The sequence below is a fragment of the Muntiacus reevesi genome, chromosome 14 (assembly GCF_963930625.1).
Source record: "Muntiacus reevesi chromosome 14, mMunRee1.1, whole genome shotgun sequence".
Taxonomy (NCBI): domain Eukaryota; kingdom Metazoa; phylum Chordata; class Mammalia; order Artiodactyla; family Cervidae; genus Muntiacus; species Muntiacus reevesi.
The window spans coordinates 267,655-295,308 of NC_089262.1; the positions used below are offsets into that span (position 1 = coordinate 267,655).

Here is a 27,654-nt window from a genome sequence, read left to right on the forward strand (position 1 = left end):
TAATGCTCAAAATTCTCCAAGCTAGGCTTCAACAGTATATAAACAGAAAACTTCCAGATGTACCAGCTGAATTTAGAAAAGGCAGAGGAACCAGAGATCAAATTGTCAACATCCATCATAGAAAAAGCAAGAGAATTCCAGAAACCGTCTACTTCAGCTTCATTGATTACACCAGAGCCTTTGATTGTGTGGATCACAACAAACTAGTGTGGATCACAGCAAACAAAAATTCTTAAAGAGATGGGAATACCAGACCACCTTACCTACCTCTTGCAGAACTTGTATACACATCAAGAAGCAACAGTTAGAAGCAGCCACATGGAACAACAGACTGGTTCAAAATTGGGAAAGGAGTACATGGAGGCTGTATATTGTCACCCTGCTTATTTAAAGTATATGCAGAGTACATCATTCAAAATGCTAGGCTGGATGAATCACAAGCTGGAATCAAGATTGCTGGGGGGAATATCAATCACCTCAGATATGCAGATGACACCACCCTCATGGAAGAAAGCGAAGAAGAACTAAAGAGACACTTGCTGAGGGTGAATGAAATGAGGTGAATGAGGAGAGTGAAAAAGCTGGCTTAAAACCCAACATTTGAAAAACTAAATCATGGCATCTGGTCCCATCACTTCATGGCAAATAGATGGGGAAACAATGAAAACAAGGACAAACTTTATTTTCTTGGGCTCCAAAATTACTGAGGTCGGTGATTGCAGCCATGAAATTAAAGTATGCTTGCTTCTTGGAAGGAAAGCTATGACAAACCTAGGCAGTGTATGAAAAAGCAAAGAGATTACTTTGCCTACAATGGTCCATATAGTCAAAGCTACGGTTTTTCCAGTAGTCACGTATGGATGTGAGAGTTAGACTATAAAGAAAGCTGAGCACCGAAGAATTGATGCTTTTGAACTTTGGTGTTTGAGAAGACTCTTGAGAGTCCCTTGGACAGAAAGGAGATTAAACCAGTCAACCCTAAAGGAAATCAAGCCTAAATATTCATTGGAAGGACTGATGCTGAAGCTAAAACTCCAATACTTTGGCCAGCTTATGAGAAGAGCTGACTCATTGGAAAAGACTCTGATGCTGGGAAAGATTGAAGGCAGGAGGAGAAGGGGATGCCAGAGGATGAGATGGTTGTTTGGCATCACTGACTCAATGGACATGAGTCTGAGTAAACTCCAGGAGGTGGTGATGGACAGGGAGGCCTGGTGTGCTACAGTCCACGGGTGGTAAAGAGTCGGACACGACTGTGTGACTGAAAAACTAAGTTCTGTTTATTAAGAAGTCTTCTTTTGTATTCTGAGGATTGTCTCCTGAGACGCGAGGACCCAAGGGCAGCAGGGTCGGGGGAGAGAGAGCACAGGGTGTGACCCCCAAGGGTCCGGCCAGCAAACTGAGCCTGGTTTATGCGCCCAGCCACCTAGGACCTGGGTTCTGGTCCAGGAGCCCCACACCCTGTCCTCAGCCTGTCTCCTCCCTGGCGACCTGAGAACATTTAGGGGCTAGACACTGGCTCTCAGAAAGTCTGCCTCTCTTCCCCAGGACAGTCCTCCCCAGGTCGGGCGGAGGTGCAGTGGGGCAGGCGTGGGCCCTGCTCTGTGGCCCAGGGAGACTCAGGTCTCAGCCAGTGGAGCAGAATGGGCCCTGAGGCCCTAAGAACCCACTGGGGGCCCCTTAGGAGCCTGCAGTCCTCCTGGGATCTGGCACCGTGGCAGCAGCGGGTCATCTGGATGTCAGGACAAGGTCCCGCTTCTTCCTCTGATGGTTTTCACAGGGGGCCAGTGAGGGCAGCCACCCAGGAAGCCAGTGGTGGGGTCCCACCTTCACGGATGATCTCAGAGGCCAGGAGGCTGGTGCCTCATCCTTTCCAAGGGAAACGGTTCCCAACCCACAGGGGGGCCGCTGGCTGCATGGCCCGAGGTGCCCACACAGGAGGCTGCCTGTGAGCTCAGGGTGGGGGGCTGGAGTGGGGGCCGCGCTTCTCGGAAACCCTCTGGCCCCGCCCTGCTCGTCAGCAGGAGGCCTGAGCTTGGCCTCCCTGAGGCCTGCAGGCTTTTGACCCCTGGAGGGCCCTCCAAGCCCAGCATGGGAGGGTCCCCGATGGGGAGACAGGCAGGAGCCCAAGAGCCTGGGCCTGGCCGCACCTGCTCCCTGCACACACGTGCCCAGCCGGCCACCCACTGGGGACGGAGGGACACGTCTCTTCCTTCACAGCCTGCTCCTACCCCTCAGCCTGGCCCAGAGCCCTCCCTGCGGGCCCCAGGCCCCACCCAGATGCCCGGCTCAGCAGGCCTGGACCCGGGAATCTGTGCTGGTCCCTCGGAGTGATGCCATCATAGAAAGGCCTGGGCTCTCGCCTCTCCTCCCAGGGCCTCACGGAGTCCACAGATGGCGGCATGTCCTCTCCTCTCCCTCCTGCTGCTTGGCATCTGGGAGCTGAGTTAGAAAGTCCGCCGAGAGTTAAAACCACAGTACAGCCTGAGTCCCCTGCTTGCTGAGCTGCTATGAGGCTGTGCTTCTCCCAGGCTGCACGTGGCTTCTGCTACTGCACCTCAAAAGCCCCAATGAACCCTGCATAAGCTGTGTGGAGGGCAGCCCTGCCAGCCCCAGCAGCTGTTCCCCAGAAACCTATGCCTCCTGCCCCGGCCAGGCTCCAGGGGCCCACGTCTGGTGACCACTGATCGGGGGCCCCTCTGAAGAGGCCAGCACTGCAGAGTCATCAGGTCCAGGGCCGGCTGTGGCCAGTGCCAGCCGACCCCAGCACACCCCCTGCCGTGACAGCAGGCCGGTTTCAGCTCAGGCTCAGAGTTTGCTCTTCAGCCAAACGCCTCCCCAAAGTAGACGTTCATGGTGGGTCTCAGATCACAGTTGTCTCTGGCAGCTGTGGGACCAGTGGGGCAGGAAGGTGCCAAGGAGCCAGGTGACCCTTAACAACGACAACAACAAAACTCTGCCCTTTGGGACTCGGAGTCCTAATCCTCTGCCACACTCCTGTACGGTTACTAGAAAACCGTAATAATTTGGGCAAAGGGTGGATAAGACACAGGTGACCTCTGACCAGATGCTCCTGCTTGGAAGGAAGCCCTGAAAACCCACAGAAAAAGTGATCTGAACTTTTTACCCATTGAGAGAAAATACACACGCACACACATACACAAACCCACACACATACACACATATACACAGACATGCACACACTACACACATATACACACACACACATACACACACAATGTGGACAGACAGGCATGCTATTCCAACCTCTGTGTCCGTCGGCATTGGACACGCACCTCTGAGCAGGGCAGGGCCTGATAAGCACTCATCCGTGTCCTGCCCAGGCGCCCGCCTCACCTGCCCACGGCGGGGGGCACATCTGCCCCTCATCCCAGGCAGCTGGGAAAGGGCATCCCCTGGAGATTTACTCTGTCTCATTGTGAGTGAGACTGAGTATCTGATATCATTTGGGAGGCATTTCTTCCTGTTCTGTGACCCGTGTATCGTGGTCTTTGCTACTGTGTTACCGGGTTATCAGCCTTTTCTTATCAACAGGCGGTTCTTCACGCACGTGCACGGATGCATTTTCAATTTCAAAGGTCAGTTCAGTTCAGTTACTCAGTCGTGTCCGACTCTTTGTGGCCCCATGGACTGCAGCACGCCAGGCATCCCTGTCCATGGCCAACTCCTGGAGCTTGCTCAGACTCATGTCCGTTGAGTCAGTGATGCCATCCAACCATCTCATCCTCTGTCGTCCCCTTCTCCTCCTGCCTTCAATCTTTCCCAGCATCAGGGTCTTTTCTAATGTTTACAGTTTATTTCTAAGATCTCACTGTGTTCGTTCTTTTCCAGTTTTTATTTTCACCACTATTTTATTGTCTCACTGTGAGCGCCTGTCCTACTGCATCTGTGTTCTGCTCCTTGTCTCTGATGTCAGAACCCGTGGGAACTTTCCCGTTTCTCGCTAACATTTTTCTCCGGGGGAGCCCTCTATCCCCTGCTCCCTCCCCCACCCCCCATCACATGGTTCTGTCCACCCCTACCACCCCCAGGAGCGGGAGGACACCCTGAGGCAGGCTTGCTGCCATGTGGTCCACATGCCATCACTTGAGCTAGCGATCGGAGCAGGCAGGGCCATCCCTCCCTGTGGTCTGAGGGCTCTGGCGTCTGGTTGGCCCCTGATTCCCAGTTGTTCTGGTCTCAGGGGAGAGGGAAGCAGCAATTCATGGGGTGGGCGTGGGGCTCCTCTTCTCTGTCTCTGCCCGTAGCTCCAGGTCTCTGTGTGATGGGAATTCCTTGCAAGCAATCCTCCAACCCAGTGGTTAGGCTGCATGGCTCTCCCCTTCTCTCGTGACCACGAGACGGCAGTCTGCATGGTAATGAGCTAATTAAGCTGAAGACTTGATTGATTTTAAATGACAATTTGTGAGTGGCTCAGCCATTAAGCCCATAATGGGCATTTTAGGAGCTAGTCGGCCAAGCGCCAAGCGCCCTGGGCAGGCACACCTGCTGTGGCCAGCCCAGAGATGCTGTCCACCCGCCAGGAAGGCGGCCGCTCCCTGTGGGGTCGTGTCCCTGCAGGCCAGACCCTCCCTTCAGCCTCGGCCTGAGTGTGGTTAGGACAGATGCTCCTGTCACAGCTTCCGTGAGATGACCGGGATGACCAGCGGCCAGAGCACTCGCTGGGTGCTCTCCTTCCCGCCTCTGAGTCCCCAGGTGGCTGGGTCTCCTGGGGAAGCTGGGAGGATGATGGGGGAGTCGTGGGATCGCCACCTGCTCCTCCCCACCACCTCCCAGCACCCCGGTTTACACTGGGGGAACCTGGGGGGGCCTGGTGGCCAAGGGCCCAATCACCCTCCTAACCTTCATCTTCTGTATTCTGAAGACAGAAGAGCCCACAAAGCAAGTCAGAGCAGTGACCTCGGCACCTCGGGCCGCACTGCTGCAGTCTCCACGTGCGGCCCCCCAGAGCCTGTGCCGTGGACGCGGAGCCCGGGCCGCGGACACAGACCCTGGCCATGGACACAGAGGGCCCTTGTCCCGGGGGAGTGCCCTGGGAAGCGAGTGTGGGGGGCAGCCTTCCCCATCAGAGCCGAGTTTGCCAGGACAGAGCCCACCCGAGGTTTCCAGGACTCAAGCACCTCGTATGTCAAGGGCCAACACGGGGCCCGAGTGTGCATCCACTGTGGGGCCAGAGCCAGGTCGAGACCCACAGGGCCACTTCATGGGCAGGAGCCACGGGGGTGGCCAGGACCCAACAGAATCACAGGTTTGGATGCCGGGCAAGTGCATGACACGTGTCCAGGACCACACAGAACGCTAGTGCCCGAGGGAGACAGGACAGCTCTCTCTGCAGGACAGACCGGGGGCCCCGTGGAGGCCGGTCCCCAGGAACCACGTGAGGCCGTCCTGGAGCGGCTCGGCCTTCCACAGGGACCTCCGAGCCTACAGGTCACTGACGGCAGAGGCCTGGCGAGTTACAGCTAATTGAGCTCAGCCACGCGATGGTCACAGCACGGGACACATGCCTCGACCTGTAATTACAACCCTCGAACTGATGTTAAAGGTCAGAGGCGCCCGTTCCAGTCAGCCATTCTGGAGGGGCCCCGAGCAGGGCGGGCACTGGGAAGTTACTGCCAACCATCTTCACGCCCCCTTGGAACGCGGCCTGGGACCTCGGGCCTGGGGTCAGGCTGTCCGAGGCCACCGCCCCTGGGATCTCTCAGCAGATTCAGCTGAGTCCACGCAATGCAGAGGCATGGTAAATCCCTTGGTTTTACTTTAACGTGTACATTCAGATCTGCTTCGGAGCAGGCAAACAGTGCAATGCTTCCAGAGAGAAGGGTGGGAGGCCTGGGGCTCTGCCTGCTCCAGGGGACAAGTGGGTCCACGTGGGACCTGGGATGTCACACAGTCAGGCAAAAACACAGACACACACACAGGACACAGGGACACACAGTCATGGGACACATAGACACGCTCAGGGACACCCAGACATAGGGACACCCAGACACACTCAGGGACAGACAGACAAACACTCAGGGACACACAGACACACACACAGGGGCATACAGACACAGGGACACCCAGACATGCACACAGGGACACCCCACACACACGTCTGTGACACCAACCCACACAGGTCCCAGTTCTGACTCTCCAGTACTCGCTACACCATGTTGTGGTCTCCCTGAGGCCCCTTCCTGGACAGACACTGGCCCAAGGACCCTTATCCTGTCTTCAGAGGCATCCACCCAGATGCCATCCCCTACAGGGCAGGCAGCAACCACACGGCAGTGTGACTGATGATGTCACATGTAATTATACACTCTCAGAATCAGTTCAGTCACTCAGTCGTGTCCGACTCTTTGTGACCCCGTGGACTACAGCATGCCAGGCCTCCCTGTCCATCACCAACTCCCGGAGTTTGCTCAAACTCATGTCCATTGAGTCAGTGATGCCATCCAACCATCTCATCCTCTGTCATCCCCTTCTCCTGCCTTCAATCTTTCCCAGCTTCAGGGTCTTTTTCAATGAGTCAGTTCTTCGCATCAGGTGGCCAAAGTATTAGAGTTTTGGCTTCAACACCAGTCCTTCCAATGAATATTCAGGACTGATTTCCTTTAGGATGGACTGATTTGATCTCCTTGCAGTGCAAGGGACTCTCAGGAGTCTTCTCCAGCACCATATCAAAAGTAATAAACAGAAGTGTTGTCAAGTGAAGTCACACGGCCCTGTCCCTGTCCACAGGTGGGTCTGCAGCCACCAGCCCGTCTCCACAAGCTGCACCTTCTCCCCAAGAGCCTGCTCACCCCTCCTCCACGTCAGTCTGCTCTGCGTGCTCCACATACAGAGGTGCACATTTAAGCTCTGCTTTCATATGATTTCATGACCGGCTCTAAGAGTTTGTGACAATTGCACCTCACAGCACCAGTGGAGTCGCTCCCATTGTCACAGCAAAGGAACCACTGTCAAGAGTTGTCCAGCCATCTGTCCCCTGTTAATGACCATGAGGTCTGGAAAAAACACCCACAACACTGAAGAGAGCCCAAAGACAGAAACCAGAGGGATCTACACTTTGAGGATGAGACCAGCACGAATCAATTTCTGTGTTTCCTTATGACTGTTTTCCAGAGGGCAGGTCTTACCTGGGGTCATGCAGAGTAGCCAACACTCAGACAGAAGCCTATAGCCTGACTGGATTGAAAAATCAGAGCTCAGGGTGATCACAGTAACTGAAAAGGGAGGAGGCAGATCCCAGAAAGGAAAGAGCTTGACAGGCCAAACCCCAGGTTCTGTATGAACTCTTGAAATATCTGGCTGACCCTTGAGTCACACACAAGAGGCAGGTCCTGAGATGCCAGCAGAAGCTAAAAATCCAGAGGTTTCAGCTTTTGTCACCACACGGAGACACACTTGGAGTTTCAGCCCAGCTCTGGCAAAACAACAGTGACCAACAGCAACCGCAAAAGTCAGTGCTGTCCAGAAGAACATAACAGAATAGAGTCTCTACAATGCATCAGTCACAGTGTCCTGGAAACAATGCAAAATTACTAGACATGTGAATAAACAGGAAAACAAGATCCACAAATCAGTGGAGACCTCAAGGTGACCCAGATGTTGCTAAATCCTTATAGCAGACAAGGGTTTAAAAATAGCTATTGCAACCATGCTCAAGGAGGTAAAGGAAAATATGTTTGTAATGAATTAACAAAGAGTAAATCTCAGCAGTGGAATAGAATAGGATTTGGCTTTTTTCTTTTTTTTCCCCTAAAAGAGCCAGATAGTAAATTGTTTAGTTTTGTGGGCTATACATTCTGATTTTCAATTACTCAATTTGCCCCTGTAGTGCAAAAACAGCCAGGACATACATGAACAGATGGACATCACTGTGCTCCAATGAGACTTAATTTACAGAAACAGTCAGCCAGCCCATGGGCGTAACCTGCTCGCCCTTGAAATAGAAGATATCTAAAAGAACCAGATTGGAACTCTAGAACTGAAGAATTCAGTATCTGATACAAAAAAAGTCAACGGATAAGCTTAACAGCAGATAGAGACAACAGTAGAAATTATCCAAAGTACAAAGAAAAAGATAAAAAGTGGACAGAGCCTCAGTAGTGTGTGTGATGATAACAGAAGACACAGCATAGGTAAAGTTGGAGCCCTAGGAAGAGGAGAGGGAAAACAAGGTAGAAAAATCTGAAGAAATGACGACCAAAAGTGTCCCTGATTTGATGAAAAATATAAACCTAGAGACTTGAGAAACACTTCACATTAGATGATTTCTACTGATCTGTGTCCCAGTGAAGCTGGAGCAGGTGTGAGAAAAGTTAGGGTGCAGGGCAGGTAAGCTTGAGGGGGCCGGGGCCTCAGAAGAGGGGGGCTGAGGGGCCGCTCTGGCTGGGCCCCAAGCAGGGAACCATGGCAGAGGCCCAGGTGCAGACGGTTCACGCAGACAGTCACAGGGCATGCTTGCTGGAGTAGCTGGTGACCAGGTCACTGAGACCTTACTCCACGAAAGGATTCACTGAACACGAGCTATGACAGGCAGACACCAGCAAAAATAGCCAAGGCAGGAAGAAGTAAGGCTTCCATCAGGGTCACACAGACCCCAGCACCACACAAACCCTCTCTCTGCACGAGACGCAAAAAGGCCCCAGAAGGGCATGTACTCAGTGACTCTGCTATTACAGAATGAGGAAGCTGGACCTGGTGGCCCTGGAGGCCAAACAAACCAGAAAAGGCATTCTTCAAAGTTCTAAGATTCAAGAACAGAAAGTTAATCACATCACAGGGAGCCATCGTGAGAGGAGACAAGCCAGCCTCAGTCGAGCTTGGTGGCTGGCTGGGAGACTGAGGGTAACAATCAGACTTGCCTTGAAGTCCACCAGAGCCAGGACACAGGACACTTCACTTTGCTGGGGGCAGGGGGCGGTGCTGGGCTTGGAGAATCTGCAAACAGATTTCCTGTCGGGGAGCAGGATTACATCTCATTGCCCTTTACCATCTGAGCCACCAGGGAAGCCCTCCATCGACCTTTACACTTTCATGTGAAAAATTTCAGCAAGGTGTTTTCTCCAAGGACATGTTTTCTGCAGATAAAGTGTGTGGTCAAGTTCCAAGGTGTCATAAACCGTGTCTGCCGTTCACGCGGCGGCTCTGCCGCTGCAGCCACCACTATCAGGTGCTTCCAGCATGGCCCCCAAAGCCAGGACTTTGTCATGGGCACTGCCCGGAGCCAGAGCAACAGGAAGCCGTGGGACTATCGGTTTCTGATATGGATACCGCGCTGCAGAGGGCAAAGGGTTCCCGAGGCGGGGAGGCCATCAGAGGACCCCACATGGGCACCAGGTCACGAGAGAAGCTGGAGTGAGAAGGTGCTTCCCATCCCTGGAGAACAGTACTGCCAACGCCCTCACTGGGACCACTCTGCTCCCCCAGCATGCAGGAGGCTCAGGACCAAGTGCAGCAGCTGCCCCAGGACCCTTCCCTGGATGCTGCCCCTCCCCCAATGCTGCCCCCCTGTTGGTCCCCAGGACCCCCCATGGCCCCCCACCCACCACTGCTGGCCCCCCCTGCTGGCCTCCAGGGGCCCCCATGAGCCCCCCTGTTGGGGCTGCTCGATGGAGCCCCACCTGTCTGAGGGATCAAGAGTCAGGGTTTCTGCACATTCGAGTGCTTTCTGTTCTGAGGTCACTAGCACGTTACTGTTTTATCCCTTGTAGACTAGGCTTCCTCATCGTATGAGGATAAGGCTAGACCTTTCTGGGAGGCCATAAAGATGAAAGTCAGATTCCTGCAAGGAAGATGGATTACATGCTTCTTTCCCAAGCCCGGAAAAAGCAAAAGGGCTATGGTGTCATTTATTTTTGGGCCAGCAGGAAGAAGGGACCTGAAAATGCTGGCATCCTGGCCCTTGACCCTCGCAGCCCACAGACTCCTGCTGGGCCCCGTGAGATCTGGCCGCCCGCAGGCAGGGACACCCCACTGGCCACCGCCGGCAGCTGGGGAGTGGAGGTCTGGGGCCGCATGATGCAAGGAAACCCGCAGGAAAAGGAGCTGCAACCTCGACAAAAAATTGCATTCAGTGATTACAAACCTTTTGTTAAATATGAGAAAATACTGGAGCAGACACCAAAGACTCACTGGAGGAGCTGGAAGATGAAGTTAGAGGCCTCTCAGAAAACAGAGGACGAAGACAGAGGCAATAGTGCAGGGGAGGAAATTTAAGAGAAGACGCACACGTTCTCTCAGGGGAGCTGGCGGGGAGCTGCCATGGGCTCTGGGTGACCTGCCCACAGGGGTCCCACACTGCGTCCCCCTTAAGCGCATCATCGTTGGGGAGTGGGGGTCCCCAGCATGAACTCCGCGGGTCACAGGTCGCTGGGGGCAGTCAGTGTCACCTCCACTGCACAGCCAGGCCCTGAGCAATAGGAGAGTCATGTCTGGTGGCAAATGAGTCCACACAAAGGGGGCTTCCCAAGGCCGAAGGCATGGAGTGCCCGGCGAGGTGCCCTTGGAGGGCAGAGGCTGAGGGCAGGTGTCGGCCCTGCAGCAGGGGCGAAGCAGCGAGCAGGGGGGTGGAGACCAGCAGCCTGAGCGTGGGGCGGGCGTAAATAGGACATTCAGTGTCCATTCGGAGGAAACCACACCGCCGACCCCGGACGGCATCGGCTTCAGGAAAACGGAGGGTCCTGCGGGGGCCAGAACAGCGTGCGTGCTGCCCCACGGCCACCTTCTGTGTCCCCAAGTGCGCAGGCCTTCTTGGAACAGGGGGGCTCTGCTCGGCAGGACCGGGAGCAAGAGGCTTTCCAAGGGAGTCGGTCCCCTGAAGCCCAGACCAGCGTCCACACCTGCCACCCGACCCAGGACTTCCCTGCATGAATACGAGGCTGTGGCCCCCGCCCCGCACACACCTCAGGGGCTGCGACGGGAGGGGGGCCAGAGCGAGACCAGGGCGTGGCTGTGGGCCTAGGACCTTGCTCCCCGACGGTGTGTCTCGTTTAACTTTAACTGCCCGCGGTAAGGCTGGGGCCGTGCGGATGTGGCTGAAAACAGCCAACCTTGGTCCCGCGGCTCCTGGAGGCGGGCGGGGGCAGTGATGCGGGGGTTCCACGCTCCCGGGCAGTCCGCTCTCGGACGTGGCTACCGCGGCGGTGGGCGCAGGGCCAGGCCCCTGCAGGGACAGAGCGCGCGACCCACCCTGCCACGGGCCGCGGGCCCGCCTCCCTCCGTGCGGGGAGATGTGCGCTGGGCTCCAAGGCATCACATCCACCTCCCAAGAGGTTCCGCGCGTCAGCACCGAAAGAGGCCCCGGGGAAAACGGGGTCCCCATGGAAAGCCTCAGGATGCCTCTCACAGCCAGTCCCCTGGGTGCCCTCTGGGGGTGCTGCAGAGACCCTTGCAAGCGTCCCCACCCTCCGCACAGGCTGGACGCCGAGGTGGAGGGGGGGGCGGGGGAGATGTTGGGAAGAGGGTCCCAGAGCTCCAGGGAGGAAGACCAGGACTTGAACCCGCTCCCCTGGTTTGCTGAGAGAGCTGGGCCTTGTCCCTGGGTGGCCGCCATGCGCGACCACCCTGCTCCTCCCGGTGCGCCCGCAGGGAGCACTCCAGGGAAGGCAGAGGGGGTGCTGGGCCAGGAAGGCCTCTGGCCCCCAAGTGCAGGCCGGACTCAGAGCTGAGAGTGCCCGACCTGCAGAGCGTTCTTGGTTCTGTCGAGTTAATGAGTAAGAGATTTCCACAAGGGGTGCCACATTCTCCATCCCAGGGCCTGCCCGGAAAAACTGCCCTCTTTTCCAGCTTATCCTCCGGAAGGTAGGGTGTTGGGGGGTGGGGGTGGGGGACTGCTGGACATGGGGGTGTGTCCACAGGCCCCACCTCACATGCTCACCCCTGAGGCCTGCTCACTAACTGTATTTTTTAATGGCAGTCAGCTGACCCCTCCCCTCAAATCCTAGCAGCACAGTACCGGAGACCCCAGCACCGAGAGGGTCACTAGTGGTTGGGGCTTGAGGTGCCCCTGTGTGGAGCTGACATGGGTCACACAGAGGTCACTCCTCACCCAACTGGCTCCATGTAACACCCTCTCCAGTTGCAGACTCAGTGGGTGAAAGCCAGCGCCCTGATGGGGCCGCTAAGTCATCCCTACCCCCAACAGGGGGGCTGGAGCTGCAGGGACAGGTGTGGGGGCAGGAGTGCCCGGCCCCCCCTTACCCGCACTAGAGGGCACTGGCCCTGTCCTGGCCGCCACTGTGAGGTCTTGCCTCCCACTACTGACCTCAGACTTAGTGTCTGGAGTCATTGTGTCTGCTTTGGCATTTTCATTTAACCATTATTTGTTGAACTCTTATTAAACTGGGCGCTGTGCAGGGTGACTGTGAGTTCACAGAATGTCCACCGGGCACCTTCTAAGCACCTGTTAAGATGCGGGACCTGGTGGTGTCCCCAGCGAGGAGGCTGAAGTTGACAGTTGACAGTGCGGATGGGACCGGCTGGCCTGTAGCCTGGGGCAGGTGCATCACGGCCTCAGACTGACTTCAGCTTCTAGGAAGCCGGTGAGACCCCTGGTTCTCAGGCCAGTCCCAACACCCCACATCAGAGCTTCCAGGGTGAAGAGGGGTCAGCAGCTTGCCCACAGTGAGGCCTCTTAGGTGCTGTGACATCCCAGGCAGGACCCAGGCGTGGGGGGCCCTGGGGAGCCTCGAGCCCTGGGAGGCTGAAGGCAGCCTCCAGGAGCCCAGCCCAGCTGCGCCTGCTCAAGGTAGTGCCTGCTGCCGACCCCGAAGCCCCGCCTGGGCCTGGCCCCCGAAGATCCATGAGCCTGAAGCCCCTCGAGCCTGGGCCTGGCCCCAGCCGCACCCCGGAAGCTCTGATGTCAGCTGTTGGAACTGGCCTGAGAACCAGGGGTCTCACCGGCTTCCCAGAAGCTGAAAACAGTCAGAGGCCGTGACACACCCGCCCTGGGCTACAGGGCAGCCGGTCCCGTCTGAACTATCAATGAAGGAGCTGGAGGACAGCTTTGCCGCCTCAGAGTTTGAAAGGGGCGGCAGGCACACTTGACGTTCCCAGGCTCACCCCGCTTGGCTCCCGGGTCCCTGCAGGTGCGGCCGGGGTAGGACACAGCCTCCTGGGAGCCTCCGTCCGAACTGGCCTCTGCAAAGCAGCTGGAGGCAGATGGACCCCCCACCCCTCCCCCAGGCAGAGCCACAGCAGGCCTGCTTCCAGCCCTGACTCCGTGCAGGGCCCTGCAAGGCCCCCGGGCACAAGGCCTTGTGTCCCCCACTCTCTGACTCGAGGAAGCAGCCTTCATTCCGCCTCCGTGACCTTCCCTGAGTTCCAAGGGGCAGATTCAAGCAGTTGTTCATTAGGGAAGGGAGGGGATAGAGACCAGGGAGGAACAATCGAGAGCAGCCTTGGGGCAAGGTCCTGTTTTCCCATCAAGGGAAACACACCGTGTCTCTGAGCCATTCTGCAGATACGGAAACCCCTCCAGGTGGGAGCATTAATGATTAACGATATGCTGCCCGCAAGCATGCAGACCCCAGACCAGTCGGACCTGAAGACTGACAATGTGGACTCCTACTTAGCTCACCACCCGCCCATCAGAAGAATGTTCATGAGCTGATCACGCCCTCTGAACAATTACTGTGAAACTTGTCACTGTCCTCCCCAGTGGGGACACAAGGCCTTGAGGGCAGGAGCCCACAGTGGACCCCTTTGCCTGGCAAAGCCATAAAGCTCTCCTTTTCTACTTCACCCCAGACTCTGTCTCTGAGATTCGATTGGCCTCGGGTGCCAGAAAAAGCTAAGTCTCCGACGTCAGCCCTGGGGTCCTGCCCTTGGAGGGGCTGTCTGGGGACTACTCTAGCTGGAAAGGCCTCTGTGAGCCCAGGACACAACTCTCGGGGGCCAAGCCTCCTTCCCCCGCCTCCAACCCCCAACAGGCTCTTCGCAGTGGCCCTTCCTGGGGCCAGGGGAAGCAGCAGCTTCTCCTGCTGGGGGGAGGTGCTCCGTGTCTAGGCCATCACTGCTGACGGTGTTGGGGTATGTGCGTGCACACTAAGTCGCTTCAGTCGTGTCCGACTCTTTGCAGCCCCATGGACTGTAGCCCTCCAGGCTCCTCTGTCCATGGGAATCTCCAGGCAAGAATACTGGAGTGGGTAGCTATTCTCTCCTCCAGGGGATCTTCCCCACCCAGGGATCGAACCGGTGTCTCCTGTGACTCCTGCACAGCAGGTGAATTCTTTTCCGCTGAGCCACCGGGGCCTGGGGGTGAAAGCAATGCACACACCAGACCCCGAACCTGTCGCACGCCCCTCGCGGACACTGGCAGGGAGAGCTGGGACCCAAAGTCACATGAGGGGGCCTCAGGTCCCCAGGTCCATGGCCACATGGAAGCTAGATCTGAGTTGGTGCCATGGGTGAAACCCTCAACCCACTGGCACGAGCGCACAGCACAGAGCACGTGGCCCCAGGTGGCCCTGTCTAGCCGGGTCCATGTCGAGCGAGGACGGGGGCTGAGCGACACCAGGACCCCTCATGCAGAGGGCCACGTTCTAGGAGAGCAGGCTGCGGAGGCTGCGGGCCCGTGTCCGCTCCGCCCCAACGTCCAGGCCTGCTAAATCTGAGAAGGAGCAGAGCCCTGTGAGCTGGTGGTCCCTCACCCTTCGCCTTGTCCCAAAAGCTGCTGGAGACAGACGTTTCCAGCTTCCTGCCTCTCTTTCCTGGCTGAGAGCTCACAACTGATTGGACTTCGGCATGGTATCTCTGCAGATGGCGAGCTCCCTGGAGCTTCCCGACTTACCCAGGAGGAAAGGGAGCCTGCCCCGTCCTTCTCCATGAGCCCACACCTGGCCACGCATGCCTGGGCCACGTCTGCGCCTGAAGCGCAGAGTCTGACTGGGGCCTTGACCACCAGGCTCAAGGCTGCCCGAGTCCACGCCCCTAGCCTGTCCCTTCCCCCACTGTCCGGCCCTGACCCCCCACAGGCTCCCCGGGCCCCGATGGCCTCCCCTCCCGGCAGCACCAGGCTCCTTGGTCGGTCTTTGCCCGAACTGCCTTCCCCAGCCCCTCTGGCTTTGCCAGCCCTACCTTTTGTGGCCCTACTCGACTGTCCCCCAGACGGGAAGCCTGCACCGCAGCCACCACCTGGCCTCAGCCTGGACTCTGACTCCCGTGTCCAGCGAGCCCCGGGGCCTCTCCATTCTTTCCAGAACGGGTGCATAAACACTTGGCCTGCAGGTGTGGACTTGAGACACAGTGACTCCAAGGACAACCCCACGACCTTGAGGCACTGCCCGGGGCCTCAGCGCTGGCCCCACAGGCCGGTCAGGCTTGCAGAGATGAGCTGGCACCTCACCCCCTGCCCCGGGACGCAAGGGGCCTGGAGGCCAGGACGTGCCCCACACAGCCACCCCAGGGCCTTCGCAAGACCTGGGGGCCACCTCAGGGCCACCTGGACCCGGGCCCCCTGAGGGCCACCCGGACCCTGGCGACACCCACCAGCTGCAGGCTCTGTCCCGCCCAGGCCCCCACCCCCTCGCCCTCCCTGCTCTCGCCGGCACGCAGTGCCTTGTGTCCCGTGGCTGACCTCGCCTGCCCCTGGGACTGACACACTCTGAGGGACGTCTGGTCTGTTTTATCGGAAGCCATGGCACTACCAGGCACGTGGCAGCATTAATGTTGGCAAAGTGAATGTTAAACAAGAGCTAGGAGCTGTGGCTACTAAGAATCCAGCACGTCGGCCACAGTAATAAACAAACGCTTAGGCCTGGAGGTGGTCACTGCGCGCAGACCCTGGGCCAGGCTTCCCACGGGGACATGTGAGCCGGCCGTGCAGACGCTGTGGCCCGTGAGTCTGAACCCGTGGGTCTACTCCATCCAGTCTTGTGCCAGAGGCAGGGCAGGGTGTGAATGCACAGAATTTCAGCTCGTGGGGGAGTTGCTGTGGGCCAGGCCTCAGGGGCAAGCTGCCCCCGCCGCAGAACCCCAGACCCCTGCCACGTTCATGGGGCTCTGAGCAGGCCCGGCCTTGCAAGTACATGGCGGGGTCACCGGGCGCACCCCTCACGGGAGGCTGTGTGATAACTCAGATAAGAATTTGAGGAGCTTCGGGAGCCTCTTGCTGGGCTGGCACCTAGAGGGTTTGCAGTGTCCGTCCCTTCACTGTCCGGCACTGTCCAGCCAAGCACATGTGTCCACGCGCAAACCTGCAGGAGCAGGGCAGGGGCGGGCCAGCCTCCAGGCCCGGGGCTCTGTGCCGCCTCTGCAGGGCTGCCCTGCCTCGACAGAAGGCCTGGGTGCTGAGGGGGGAACTGTGGGCCCGTCTGATGGGTTCTGCAGGCAGAGCTTGGGGGGAGAGCGGCCTTCGCAGGCCCCTGGGTTTCCCTGGCGCCCCTCTGACCCCCGCCCTGGACAGGTGGAGGAGACAGACTTCACAGCATGAGAAGGGGTGGGGCAGGGACAGGAGATACGGGCAGGGCCAGTGGGGGCTGGACGGAGCAGGTGCAGGTGTGCGGCCATCCTGGTGAAGCGGGTCTCTCGCAGGAGCGTCCCCCAGCCGCCCCCAAGGCTTCCTGGTGCTGGGACGGGGTGCCCAGCTGAGCCCCCCTCAGCCTGGGGAGGACCACACAGCCTGGGCCCCAGTGTGGGGAGGTCAGTCCCCGGGCCCGGCAGGGGCAGAGACGGAGGAGCCCTGTCCCTGAGGGATGGCGGGGTGGGCAAAGGAGGGCCCGGGAGAGCCGGCCCTGGCCTGCGGGGACCCCACCCACTCCACGCTCCCACTGAAGGGCGCTGGGACCCTGGGCAGACAACGCGGGGGGCCAGTTGGGCAAGGGGGCCGGGAGGGCCCAGCAGAGGGGTCAGCGAGCTTGGGACCCCGTCTTAGAGCCCCCTGTGGTTCTCTCGGATGCCCTGGTGGGAAGTTGCCAGACGGACGGCTCCCTGGGGCGTCCCATCTGCCGAGCAGGCAGGACCGGGGTGTCAGCACCTCCCAACCTTTGCCCCTCGTCCCCGGGACATTCCAGAGAGACACCTTAGCTCCAAATGCCAATTGTTTTACAGCCACAGTAATTCTCTCCCAGGCGGTTCCTGAGAAGGGAGACTTTACACCTTCAGCACAGGAACGCCGCTCCTGTGGAGACTCCAGGGAGCGGCCCTGGTCCCAAGCCTTGGCCGACAGGCCTTGATCCATCTGTCCTGCCAGGCTGGGGTCCACTAGGGCCCATGGGCTCGTCTACGCTGGGGAGCACCCACCAAGCCATCCTGCGGCTCACCCAGCCTTTCCCGGCCACCCCCTTCCAGACCCCCTTACAGATCCCCTCAGGGATGCGAGGGAAATTCAGCGGGAGCCACAGGAGGAGGGTGCTCCCAGAGGGAAGAGGGACACGGGCTGGGCCCAGCAGTGAGGGAGCTGACAGGACCGGGGCCCTCAGCTGTGAGAGCAGAGTCCTAACTACCGGGCCACCACGGAACTCCCACGGTCGCCTGCTGTCGACTTCAGGAGGTCAGTGCTGGTCACCGCTCCCCACAGCCCAGGAGCACCCCTCGGGGCCTGGACTGGTGCCCAGGGCCCACACCAGCACCCAGGGGCCCGCTCCGGCACCCGGGGGCTACACTTGAGAGAAACCACTGACGCGGCAGCTGGTCAGGACAGAGGCCCTGGGTGTCCCAGCACCCGGGGTCTGTGCCCCCTCCCCCGGCGAGGGCTGGGGCTGGATCGCATCCTGCTGACCCAATGAGAAGCTGCGTGACAGTGCTTTACAAGTGACAGGGCCCGGGCCCACGGGGCAGAGCCTGAGCGGATGAGGACCCCGAGGCTGGGCTCCAGCAGGCACATGGACAGGAGAGGGACTCGCGTCTCCAGGGGCCAGGCTGCTGCGGCCTCTGAGGCCCAGGTCTGGGCAGGGCAGGGGTGTGTGTGAAAAGGGTCCCACCTGAGGCCCGAGGCCCCCAGCTACTCCTCAGGGTGCCCGGGGGACCCTTCTGATTAGGAAAGACGCCCCCTGCGACCCCTGCAGAGTCCCTTCCTCCCAGGCTGGGTGAAGACGGAGGAGGCAACTGAACACTGACCCCTTGCAAACCCAGGGGCCACGTGGGCAGGGCAAAGGTCTCTGAGGACCACCACGGCTGGGGCTTCCACCCCTGCCAGCCCCCCTGCCCAGCTGCCTCCTCTGAAGCCAGGAGGGCCGACAGGCACCCGTCTTCCCTGGAGTGTTTCTGCTGGGGTCGGGGCGGGGGGTGGCTTGGGGGCCACCCTGAGAGAGGCGGGGGAGAAGGAGGTGGTGAATCCCCGCCTGCCCCTGTGGCTCCTGGCCCAGGAAGAGAATCACGCCTCCCCACAGCTCTGGCCAAAAGTCAGTGCTGCCTTCACCCCCCACCCCCCACCCTGGGAACACCGCGTCCAGGGGGGCGGGCAGGGGAGGGGCGTCCTGCCCTCTGCCCCACTGTGGCCTCGAGGAACACCTACTGCTCGGCCCACCCCCCTCTAGACCCCAGTTCTGGAAACTGCCCGGATACCCCAGCCCATGCGGACCCCCACCCAGTGCGGCCCCAGCATCAGGATCCAGCTCGGCCGATGTGGGCCCATGGAGTGTTGGACCCAGGGGAGGCAGAGGAGACAGAACGGGAAGAGGAAGAAGGAATCCAGCCTGCTCCGAGGCCCCAGTGGGTCCTGGTCGGTGGCTGCAGACTCAAGATCCCCGGGGAGCACGTCACCCACCCAGGGCCCCGGGCTGGCGGAGAAGGAGGACTTGCCTCCCAGTGGGGGCACACGGGTACATGGGTACTTCGAGATGGCTGGGTGTGGGTGGGGAGGCCTAGGGGGCGGCGAGGGGAGGGGGCCCTCTAGAGGTGGAGATCACAGGAAGCCCAAGCTGAGCCACCGGAGGGCCCTGGGGACCTGTGGGGGTCAGTGCAGCAGGTCCCGGAGGACGGGGCGAGGCTGGGAGGGGCCTGGGCACAGAGGGGCCCAGCTTGCGTGCTGTGGTGAGAAAGCAGGGTGGGGGCCCAGCACCTCCACAGAGGAGCCGCCAAACGCAGGGCAGCGCGGGGACCCAGGGCAGAGGGCAGCCCTCAGGTCTCTCTGAGGCCCCCTCAGTTTCCTTGGCGTGGCCCCCCAAGCCTCCCCCAACATCTGCCTTTCTCCGCCTCAAGTGGAAGCAGCAGTCCCCCTCAGGTGGAGTTGGTGAAAGGGCGAGGGGTGGGACAGGAAGACCCCCCTCAAGACTCAAGACGGACCAGGCTGGAGCAGGCTACACCCCACTCCCCACCGCCAGAGAAGGTCCCCTCGGGAGGAGTGCCCGGGAGGTGGGGGGAGGCTCTTCCTGGAGAGCAACACCCGCCCCCAACGTGCACGCCCCGCGTCCCAGCCTGAGCTGGACTTGCACAGAAAGTTCATGCTTGCTCTACACCACAGGGGTGCTCCAGTTCCTAGGCGTGGACCCCAGGCAGTCGTGGGTCCGCCCTGCAAGCATCATTACATGGTTTTGTGGAAGAGAGAAGATCCCCCAGTTTGCTCCCAGGGGAGCCTCAGGTCAGGGTGCTCCTAGAGCCCCAGGGAGGCTGGACCTGCCCAGCAAGTGACCAGTGTTGGCAGGCCCCCCGAGGCAGAGACATCCAGAGCAGACGCGGCATGTGAGACCATATCCCTCTGCTCACATTTCACTTTTGACATCAGGAACTCCCACAAAAAGCCAGCGAGTGGGGGGCACTTGAGGCCGGGCAGGCACAGCCAGGGAACTGAACAGACAGTGGTAAGGAAGAGGCCAGAGAGCTTGAAGAAACAGAAAGACGTGACGGACTTAAAAGGGAGCTGGTTGGCAGAGCGGACACATGCAGGCGGGGCCGAAGCAGAAACAATCTGTAACCAGCTGCTGCCAGGACTCCCCCAAGCCAGGTCCAGAGTCCTCGGACAGACTCTCCCCAGAGTGGCCCCTCCCATGCTACTGAGGAGGCCAGGGCCCCCCAAGCCCCCCATTCCGAAACCACTGCTGACCCGTCCCAGTCTCGGCTGTTCTGTGAGTATGGGGGGTGGCCTCAGACCCCCTGCCAACAGTTTCTCCCTGCTCCACTTGCTGAGACACAAATGCCATCACATGTCCACCACCCCGGAAGACCCTCCCTGGTGTGGAAACTTTGGTCCTCAGCTGCTCCTGAGAAAGCCGACCTTCCTGTCACCTTGCCTGGAGTTTCCTGCAATTCCCACTTTGCCAGCTCAGTGGAGCAAGTCGAGAGAAGAGTGATCTTTCAGACCAGGGTTTTTAACAGAGAAACACTGTCAATGGAAAACTCACTCCTATAAATAGGATTTCACTGCGCTTCATGTTGAGTGGCACCGTTTTTCTTTCTACACTGGGGACGGACTGCTCCAGTGCTGGAAGGCAAGGACATTCCCTCTGTCCTGCACTAACCACCCGGACAAGCCCAACACACAGGGAAAGCTGGCTGCCGGAGCCCCGCGCAGAGCAGCCCTGGGCGTCTGCGGGCAGAAAGAGCCGGGACTGCGGACACCGGGGAGCCAGGGACTGGAGGAGGCTGCGCCCCCCGGGCCAGGACCAGGTGACCGTGGCCACGCGCACCGCGCTCCGGGTCCGGCCAGGCTCGCCGGTCTCTGAGCCTCTCCCTGAGCGACCTCAGTTCCGGTACTGGCCCCTGCGGTCCCGACCTGACCTCTGGGAAGCCGGCTGAGACGCCGCCGCTTCCACAGGGAAGACCGCGGAGCCGGAGGAGCCCGGGAAGAAGGCGGAGCGGGCGGCCAGCTGTTCCCTGGGGGCGCAGGAGGGGGCCTGCAGACCCCGGCCTGCCGCCGCGCTCGCGGAGCCCCAGGCAGCTTACCGATCTTGGCCAGGCTGGCCACGAGGATCCACAGCGCGATGATGTACGGGTCCTGGACGTGGTGCCATTTGAAGGTGACCACCTGGAAGCCCTGGGTCTCCCCGTGCGCGCCGCCAGGCTCCTCCTCGACGCCCCGCGCTCGCGGCAGCTCGCCCAGCGCCAGCAGCAGCGCCAGCAGGAGCCCCCTCCTGGGGCCCGGAGCCCAGCGCCCCGACATCGCTGAGGTCGTTCAGTGCCTTGTCCGGATGCTCATGACGCGGGAGCCCTGGTGCGCTCGGCTCGCGGGACTCGCGTTGGGCTGCGTGGAGCCGAGCGCGCTCTGGGCGCAGGCTGCTGTCCGGATCCCCGCCCGCCGGGGTGGCCTTTAATCCGGCGGCCCCCTCCCGCCCCGGGGCGGAGCCTTCCCGGCCGCCCCGCGTACACGCGAGCGCCGACCCAGCCGCCGGCTCCGCACCAGCCCGCCGGCCGCCGGCGCACACCCACCCGGCCCGGCCGGCCCCCGGCCCCGGCTTCCCACCCGCGCGCCCCTGGCCCCTCATCCGCTGCCCGGTCCTCGCCCCGCGCGCTCTTCCTCCCGCCCTCCGGGGACCCGGGCGGAGGGCTCAGCCTCGCCTGCCGCCTCGCCTGGGGGCGGAGGGCAGCGTGGGAGGGGCTGGAGGCGGGGGGGGGGGGGGGGGGGGTGCGGTCCGGGATCCCCGCGGCGGGGTCGGGGCGCGATGCCTTGGGCGCCCCTCGGCGGCCGTCACCGGCCTCCAGAGGAGCCCCGGCTGCTGTGAGCACCACTGCGGGAGCTCCTTAGCCCTCCAGGCCGGGCGAGGAGCACTCCGGACCCCCCTGGCAGCCTGCTGATCGGCACCTGCCATGTGTCCACCTGGAACCTGTGTTTCCTGAGGGGAGCCGCTGGGCAACAAACCAGGGCTTCCCCCCAGAGCCTCCGGTGGGCGGAACCAAGCCCCTCTGCCCTCCCCACCCGGGGCTCCCTTCCTTCTTTCTTGAGGGCTCCCCCCTCTGACCTGGGAGCTCTATGCTGCCCCCCACCCCTGGACCTCCAGTGGAGGGTCTCTGGGGCCCTTTCTCCCCCAGGGCTTGGCCTCGCCCCACCACCAGGCCTCAGCCCCGGCTGGCCTCTGCTGCCAGCTGGACGGCCCATCTGGCCCAGGGAGAGGCACACACCATCCCCCTGTCCCCCAGAGCCCACCGTGGCTCCTCTGCCAGAGGTTCCCCTGGGACTCAGAGGCAGGCGCCCACCTCCAGGCCCCCGGCCTCCAGCCCCCCGGCCTCCAGCCCCCCTGCCTCCAGCCCCCCAGCCTCCAGCCCCCTGGCCTCCAGGCCTCCGGGCCCCTGGTCTCTGGTCCTTCAGCCCCGGCCCCCCGGCCTCTGGGCCCCCAGCCTCCGAGCCCCCAGCATACTGTCCACGGCACCTTCAGAACTCCCCCAAGCCTGCCCGCTGCTCAGTGCCTATGGCCAGCCCACAGTGGCTCAGAGCCCTGCCCTTCCTTCACCGGCCTGCCTGCTCCTGTGGGCCGAGAGGACGGGCCCCGGCCCCTCCCTGAGCTCCTCGGTGCCTACCCTGGGGACCTCCGTCTGCGTCCCCTCTGCTTCCTGAGGTGCCTGCCCTCATGTCACCTTCTCCTCCTGCTGCTGCTAATCTCAGTTCACAGGGGTGACTCAGGTCTCCCCTCCTCCAGGCTCCGGGCAGGTCTGCCGTCCCCGTGGGAACGTCTTACCACGAGTGAAGGGCTCCACAAAGGACCCGAAACTGCCTGACGCACAGATCCTCCGGGAGATGCTAGTTGGATGCAGGGACAGACAGATGGGCAGACGTGTGGGTGCGGAGGTGGGTAGGGGCATCTTTTAATACCTGAGTCTGTGTCAGGATCCCAGGAGACTCGAACAGTGTGACTATCCCTTGGGTCTTCTGGTTTTTTGCTGGTGGGAAGTGGCCACCAGTGGTGTGATGGAGAGAAAGCAAGTTCAAATTCTGCTCCACAGGAGAGCTTGCTGAGTGGCTGAGCTCTGAGTGGTGGGTGAAGCTGGCTGGCTCTTTGGGAAGATGCTGCCAAGGGCTTCAATGCTCCCCGGGTGTCCCTCTGCCCTGAGGTAGCCTGGGGGTCCTGGCAGGGGGAGGAAGGCCAGCCTCAAAGGTTGCTGAGAGCGCGGGGTGGGGGTGGGGGTGGGGGCTGCGCCCAGCAGCAGGATGTGGCCAGAGCCCTGGGCTGTGGTGGCTCGGCCATGTCTGTGTGTCTGTCCCCAGCTCTACCCTCAGCCTCCTGTCCCAGAGACAGCCACCAGACCAGCTCGGGATGCTTGCGGCCCAGTCCACGCCATTCCTTTCTCGGGGCTCCGGGCGAAGCCTTCAGGAAGAATGGCCTCTGTGTGTTCCCGTCACACAGGACACTCCCATCCCTGCTGGGACGATGCGTGCCCCACGTGTCCTCTCAGCCCCTGGGATTTGAGCCCCCGTCCTAAGAACTCACAGCATTCCTCCTGAGAGGGGCTGCTCTGAGACCCACGGAGCCATTCAAAGGGCAGAAGAGCAGAGTGTTATTGGGTGGACTCACGGATTCTGCAGTGCCCTTGTTGGCTGTGGCTGGGGTGCTGCCAGGAGCAGAGGAAGGGAAGCAAGCCCCTGCAGAGGTGGGTGAGCCCTGGGGCACCTCGTGTGACGGGCAGCGCTCAGGTGAGGAATCTGGCTGCAGGGCTGTGTTTGTGGGCATCTGCAGGATGAATGCATCTCCAGGGTGGATGGTCTGAGAACTGTGCCGGCCTCCCCAGCGAGCCTGGTCAGCATCACGGTGTGGGGTGTGCACCGTCCCTCCTGACCCCTCCCTGACCCCTCCGCGCCCAGCTGCCGGCCCCTCCCCTTGACCACTTCTCGAGTGTTACCCCTTGGACTGTGGGTGAGTGGGCAGCCTCTAACCGGGTGTGTGGTTTTAGGCAGGGCTGCAGCTTGCCCCGATCCAAGGCTGCCATCCACAGAGGGACACAGTAGCAAGACCAAGTACACCCAGAGGGCTGTTTGCATTTTGTGGGGACATCTTGAGAAGTGTCCTCAGGACCCTGATGACCGCCCTGTTCACAGCGGCCTTCAGACAGCCATGAGCCACCCCCTCTACCCGCCTCCCCTCCGTCTCCCTGGACTGGGTCACCAGGGGGGTCTGCCTGCAGACGCATGGCCTCAGAACGAAGTGCCCCAGGTGGGACGAGACGCAGAATTGGAGTCTGGGAGTCCAAGGTCAAGCCCGACGGGGCTGGTTCTGGTGACGAGTCCCCGCGTGGCCTGTCCCCAGAGCAGGCCAGAGCGGGAGGAGGGCTCTTCCTTCCTCTTCCTATAAGGCGCTGATCCCATTGGATCAGGACCCCACCCTATGACCTCACGTCACCAGGACTGCCTCCTGACGACCCCTCAGGTCATCACAGCGGGTGGCTGGGGCTTCAGCACAGGAATTTGAGGGGGATGACGCAGGTCAGCCCATGACACCCATGGCAGAGCCACAACCACACGGCATAACCTAGAATGCGAAAGCAACGCAAGGAACCAGTCCAAACCCTGAACGTCAAAAGTAAGAAAATTGAGAGGAAAACATCACGTCTAGTCCATCGTGGTACTTGTGGTTATGAATTTCGTTCACGGGTTGGTGAGAAGCACCTTATGAGTGAAGACGCAATGGCTTACCACCTTAGCTGGCAACACTCAGGGATGAGCGTCCTGTTTTGATGTGACTGTAAGATGTGGGAGGGGGGCTTCTCTGGTGGCCCGGGGGTTAAGAATCCGCCTGCCAATGCAGGGGACACAGGTTCAATCCCTGGTCTGGGAAGATCTCACATACCTAAGCCCGTGTATCACGACTCCTGAAGCCCGTGTGCCCTAGAGCCTTGCCCCAAACAAGAGACACCGCTGACGCTCACCTTGCCCCTGCTCGCTGCAACTTGAGAAAGCTGTGCAGCAGCAAAGACCCAGTGCCTCCAGAAGGAAAGCTGTGGGAGGCGTCGTCAGCCCGCCCGAGCGGCCACCCCGGCTCCTCTGGAGGCCTCACTGCGCAGTAATTCCCGCACAGCCTGCACGCCTGCCCGCTGAGCGCCTGCCGTGTGCCAGGGGCTGTCCAGGCCAAGCGCTCTGGGGGCTGTCCACAGTCTCTGTAGTTGCATGTCTGTGTTCTCCTGTTTGACCCGTGTGGTCGGCCTGCTGGCCTTTGCGGCCTCAGCTGAGCCTGGAGCCTTTGGCCTCAGGCCAAGCTTGCAGGGAAGGGGTGTTAGGACATCTATGGAAGCGCATTCTGTCCCCAGCCCTGGGGTCGGACTCACATTCCCAGCACTGCCAGGTCCCAATGCCAGGCCAGGGTCTAAGCTGGGTTGGAGGTTCCAGGGGTCCTGGGCCCCCCAGGGCGAGGCACAGTCTGGACTTTGGGGGCTGGGCTGAGTGCAGACCCTGACCTCGACCAGGGGCCATGCTGATCCTCCCCCTTCTCTGGAGGACAAAAATGACCCTGGACCCTGCCCGCAGCCCATGCTCCTGAGGCTGGGACCCCATAAAACTCCTTGTGTGCAGGCACGCTTGGACCTCAGGTCTGGTGACCTGCCCTCCCAGCCACCAGGCCAGCTCAGTGGCCTTTCGGACAGAGCTGGACCTGCCGAGGCCCATGGAGCTCAGGACAGACTGACTTCTGGACTCACCCTGTGACGACCAGCAGAGGCCAAAAGAGCCTTCGCTAAAATAGAAAATCCACTCTGGCCAAGACAGGCAAGAAGAAGAGCTCAGCAAACTCAGAACAGAGTGAGTTTTATTACCCATCTGATCTCGTAAGCAGTATCTGCAATCACTGAATAGTTAGTGGAGACGGTCTGAGAGGCTGTCCCGAGGCCAGGACCTGTCAAGGGCACCTGCCCACTGTCTTCAGAGAGAGAACAGAAGGGGTAGGAGTGGGGAGGGAAAGAGCAAACTGGCCATCTTGGCAGGTGAGATTTCTGCCTACAGGCAACGTCCCAAGAACTTGGACACACGGTTAGAATTAAGAAGTGGATGTGCAAGGCTACCGGCTGCAAACCACCTCCAGTTCTGCCCACCAGCAACAAATTCTTTAGGAAGTGAAAGCTAATTGAAAAGTACTCCTTACACAGCATCAAATATATGAAATGCCTCGGGAAAATCTGGATGTGCAAGATGTGCAAGACACTGGGAGAATCCTCCAGAGGCTTTTCTAGGCGCAAAGCTTTATAGATTTAATTCCATCTATACATCTCAGACTATTCAGACTTTGTGATTCTGTTTGTGTCCATTTTGGTAAATTGAGTTTTCAAGGATTTTGCCCTTTTCATCAAAAATATTGTGTTTATTTGATGCAAAACTCGCCACAATGTTTTTTAAGTTATTTGTTCATCTGTGGCCGTGCTGGGTCTCAGCTGCTGGGGGGGCTCTTCTCCAGGCGGGCCGAGTGGGGCTGCTCTCAGCCCCACTGAGAGAGGAGGGCGTGGGTTTCTCACGGTGGAGCCCAGGCTCTAGGACCCACGGGGCTCAGTAGTGGCTCCCGGGCCTGGTTGCTCCACGGCCTGTGGCTCTTCCCAGACCAGGGACGGAACACATGTCTCCTGCATTGGCAGGCGGATTCTTCACCACTGCGCCACCTGGGAAGCCCCGCTGTGTTTTATGATCCCTTTTAAGTCTGTGCGATTCTGGGTGACGTGTCGCTCTCCTTCCTCGTGCTGGTGACTTTTGTCTCCTCCCTCGTGGGGGTCAGTCCTGCTGGAGGCTTGTCCACACCCAGACCTTGCTCAGCGCTCTGGGCTCTGGTCCTGCTGACGCTCTCTGTCGTCTGCCTTCTGCTTCAGAGGCACCGCTGTCACTTTCCTTCTTTCTCTGATTTTCTTTGATGTTCTTTTTCTAGCTTCTTGAACTGGAATCTTAGTTCACTGATTTTCAGTGTTTCTCTTTTTAACATATGACTTTATCAATTTAAAAAGTTGTAAAGCTCTGCCTGATAACCACGTTTCTGCATTCTGGTGGACTTAATATGTTGTGTTTTCCTTATCAGTTCAAAATATTTTCTGATTTTCATTGTCATTTCTCCTTTGACAAAAGCTACTTAGAAGTGTGAGGCTTACATGGCAGTTGCTAAATTTCCAAATATTTGGGAGTGGGGTGTTTCCTGCTGTCTTTCTGTAATTGAAATCTAATATAATTCCAGCATGGCCAGAGAATATACACTGTGTGGTTTTAGCCCTTCTACATTTGTTGAACCTCGCTTTGTGATTTAGAGTCTGGGCTATTTTGGCAAGTTTTCCACACACCCCTGATAAAAGTGTGCATTCTGCAGCTGAGGGATGTAGCATTCCATTATCAGTCCGTTTGGCCAAGTTGATTAATTGTGTTGTTCAGATCTGTACTTTTACTAATTTCAGTACCTAAGAGGGATGCTAAAACCTTCTCTGGAGGCAGATTGTCTGTGTTCCAGTTCTGTCAGCCTCTGCTCTCCGTGTTCAAGCCGTGTTGGAGGATGGCTGTGTCCTCAGGTTGAACCAACTGCGTCCTCGTGGAAGGCCCCTCCTCTCTCCTAATGCTCTTGCCTGAAGTCTCCTCTGACACCCCTGCAGACGCTTTTGGTACTGTGTGCGTGGAGCACCCTGGTCCTTTCTTTGGCTTTCAGTCTGTGTCTTTTTGTTCAGAGTGCATCGTTGGTTTTCTCGTCGGGTCTGATGGGGTTTATGTTCACACACGTACTTGTAACCAGCAGTATGTGACTGGCGGCCGTGGGTCAGGGCCCAGGTGTTGCCAGGATGCCTCCTGCCGCGCGCTTGGGCAGCAGGTATCTGTCTCTCGGCCGC

General features: G+C 59.6%; 1 protein-coding gene and 1 long non-coding RNA gene across 4 annotated transcripts in view; one reads left to right on the plus strand and one right to left on the minus strand.

Moving 5' to 3' along the window:
• The window catches only part of SLC9A3 (solute carrier family 9 member A3), a 39,607-nt gene extending 18,401 nt beyond the window's left edge, over positions 1–21,206 (minus strand). For 2 of the 3 annotated variants that reach the window (XR_010659005.1, XM_065905485.1), the window contains exon 1: positions 20,836–21,206. Coding sequence is in view for 2 of the 3 variants with exons in the window: in XM_065905485.1 (XP_065761557.1) it covers positions 20,836–21,052 (217 nt within the window). In the remaining variant the exon portion in view is untranslated. The remainder of the gene's footprint in view (positions 1–20,835) is intronic. The other variant, XM_065905486.1, reaches the window with a different exon arrangement.
• Positions 21,207–22,330: 1,124 nt separating this feature from the next.
• Positions 22,331–27,451, plus strand: LOC136146499 (uncharacterized). Its single transcript, XR_010658998.1, has 3 exons — positions 22,331–22,672; positions 22,828–22,935; positions 23,090–27,451. It is a non-coding gene; the product is annotated as an uncharacterized lncRNA (long non-coding RNA).
• The last annotated feature ends 203 nt before the right edge of the window (positions 27,452–27,654 follow it).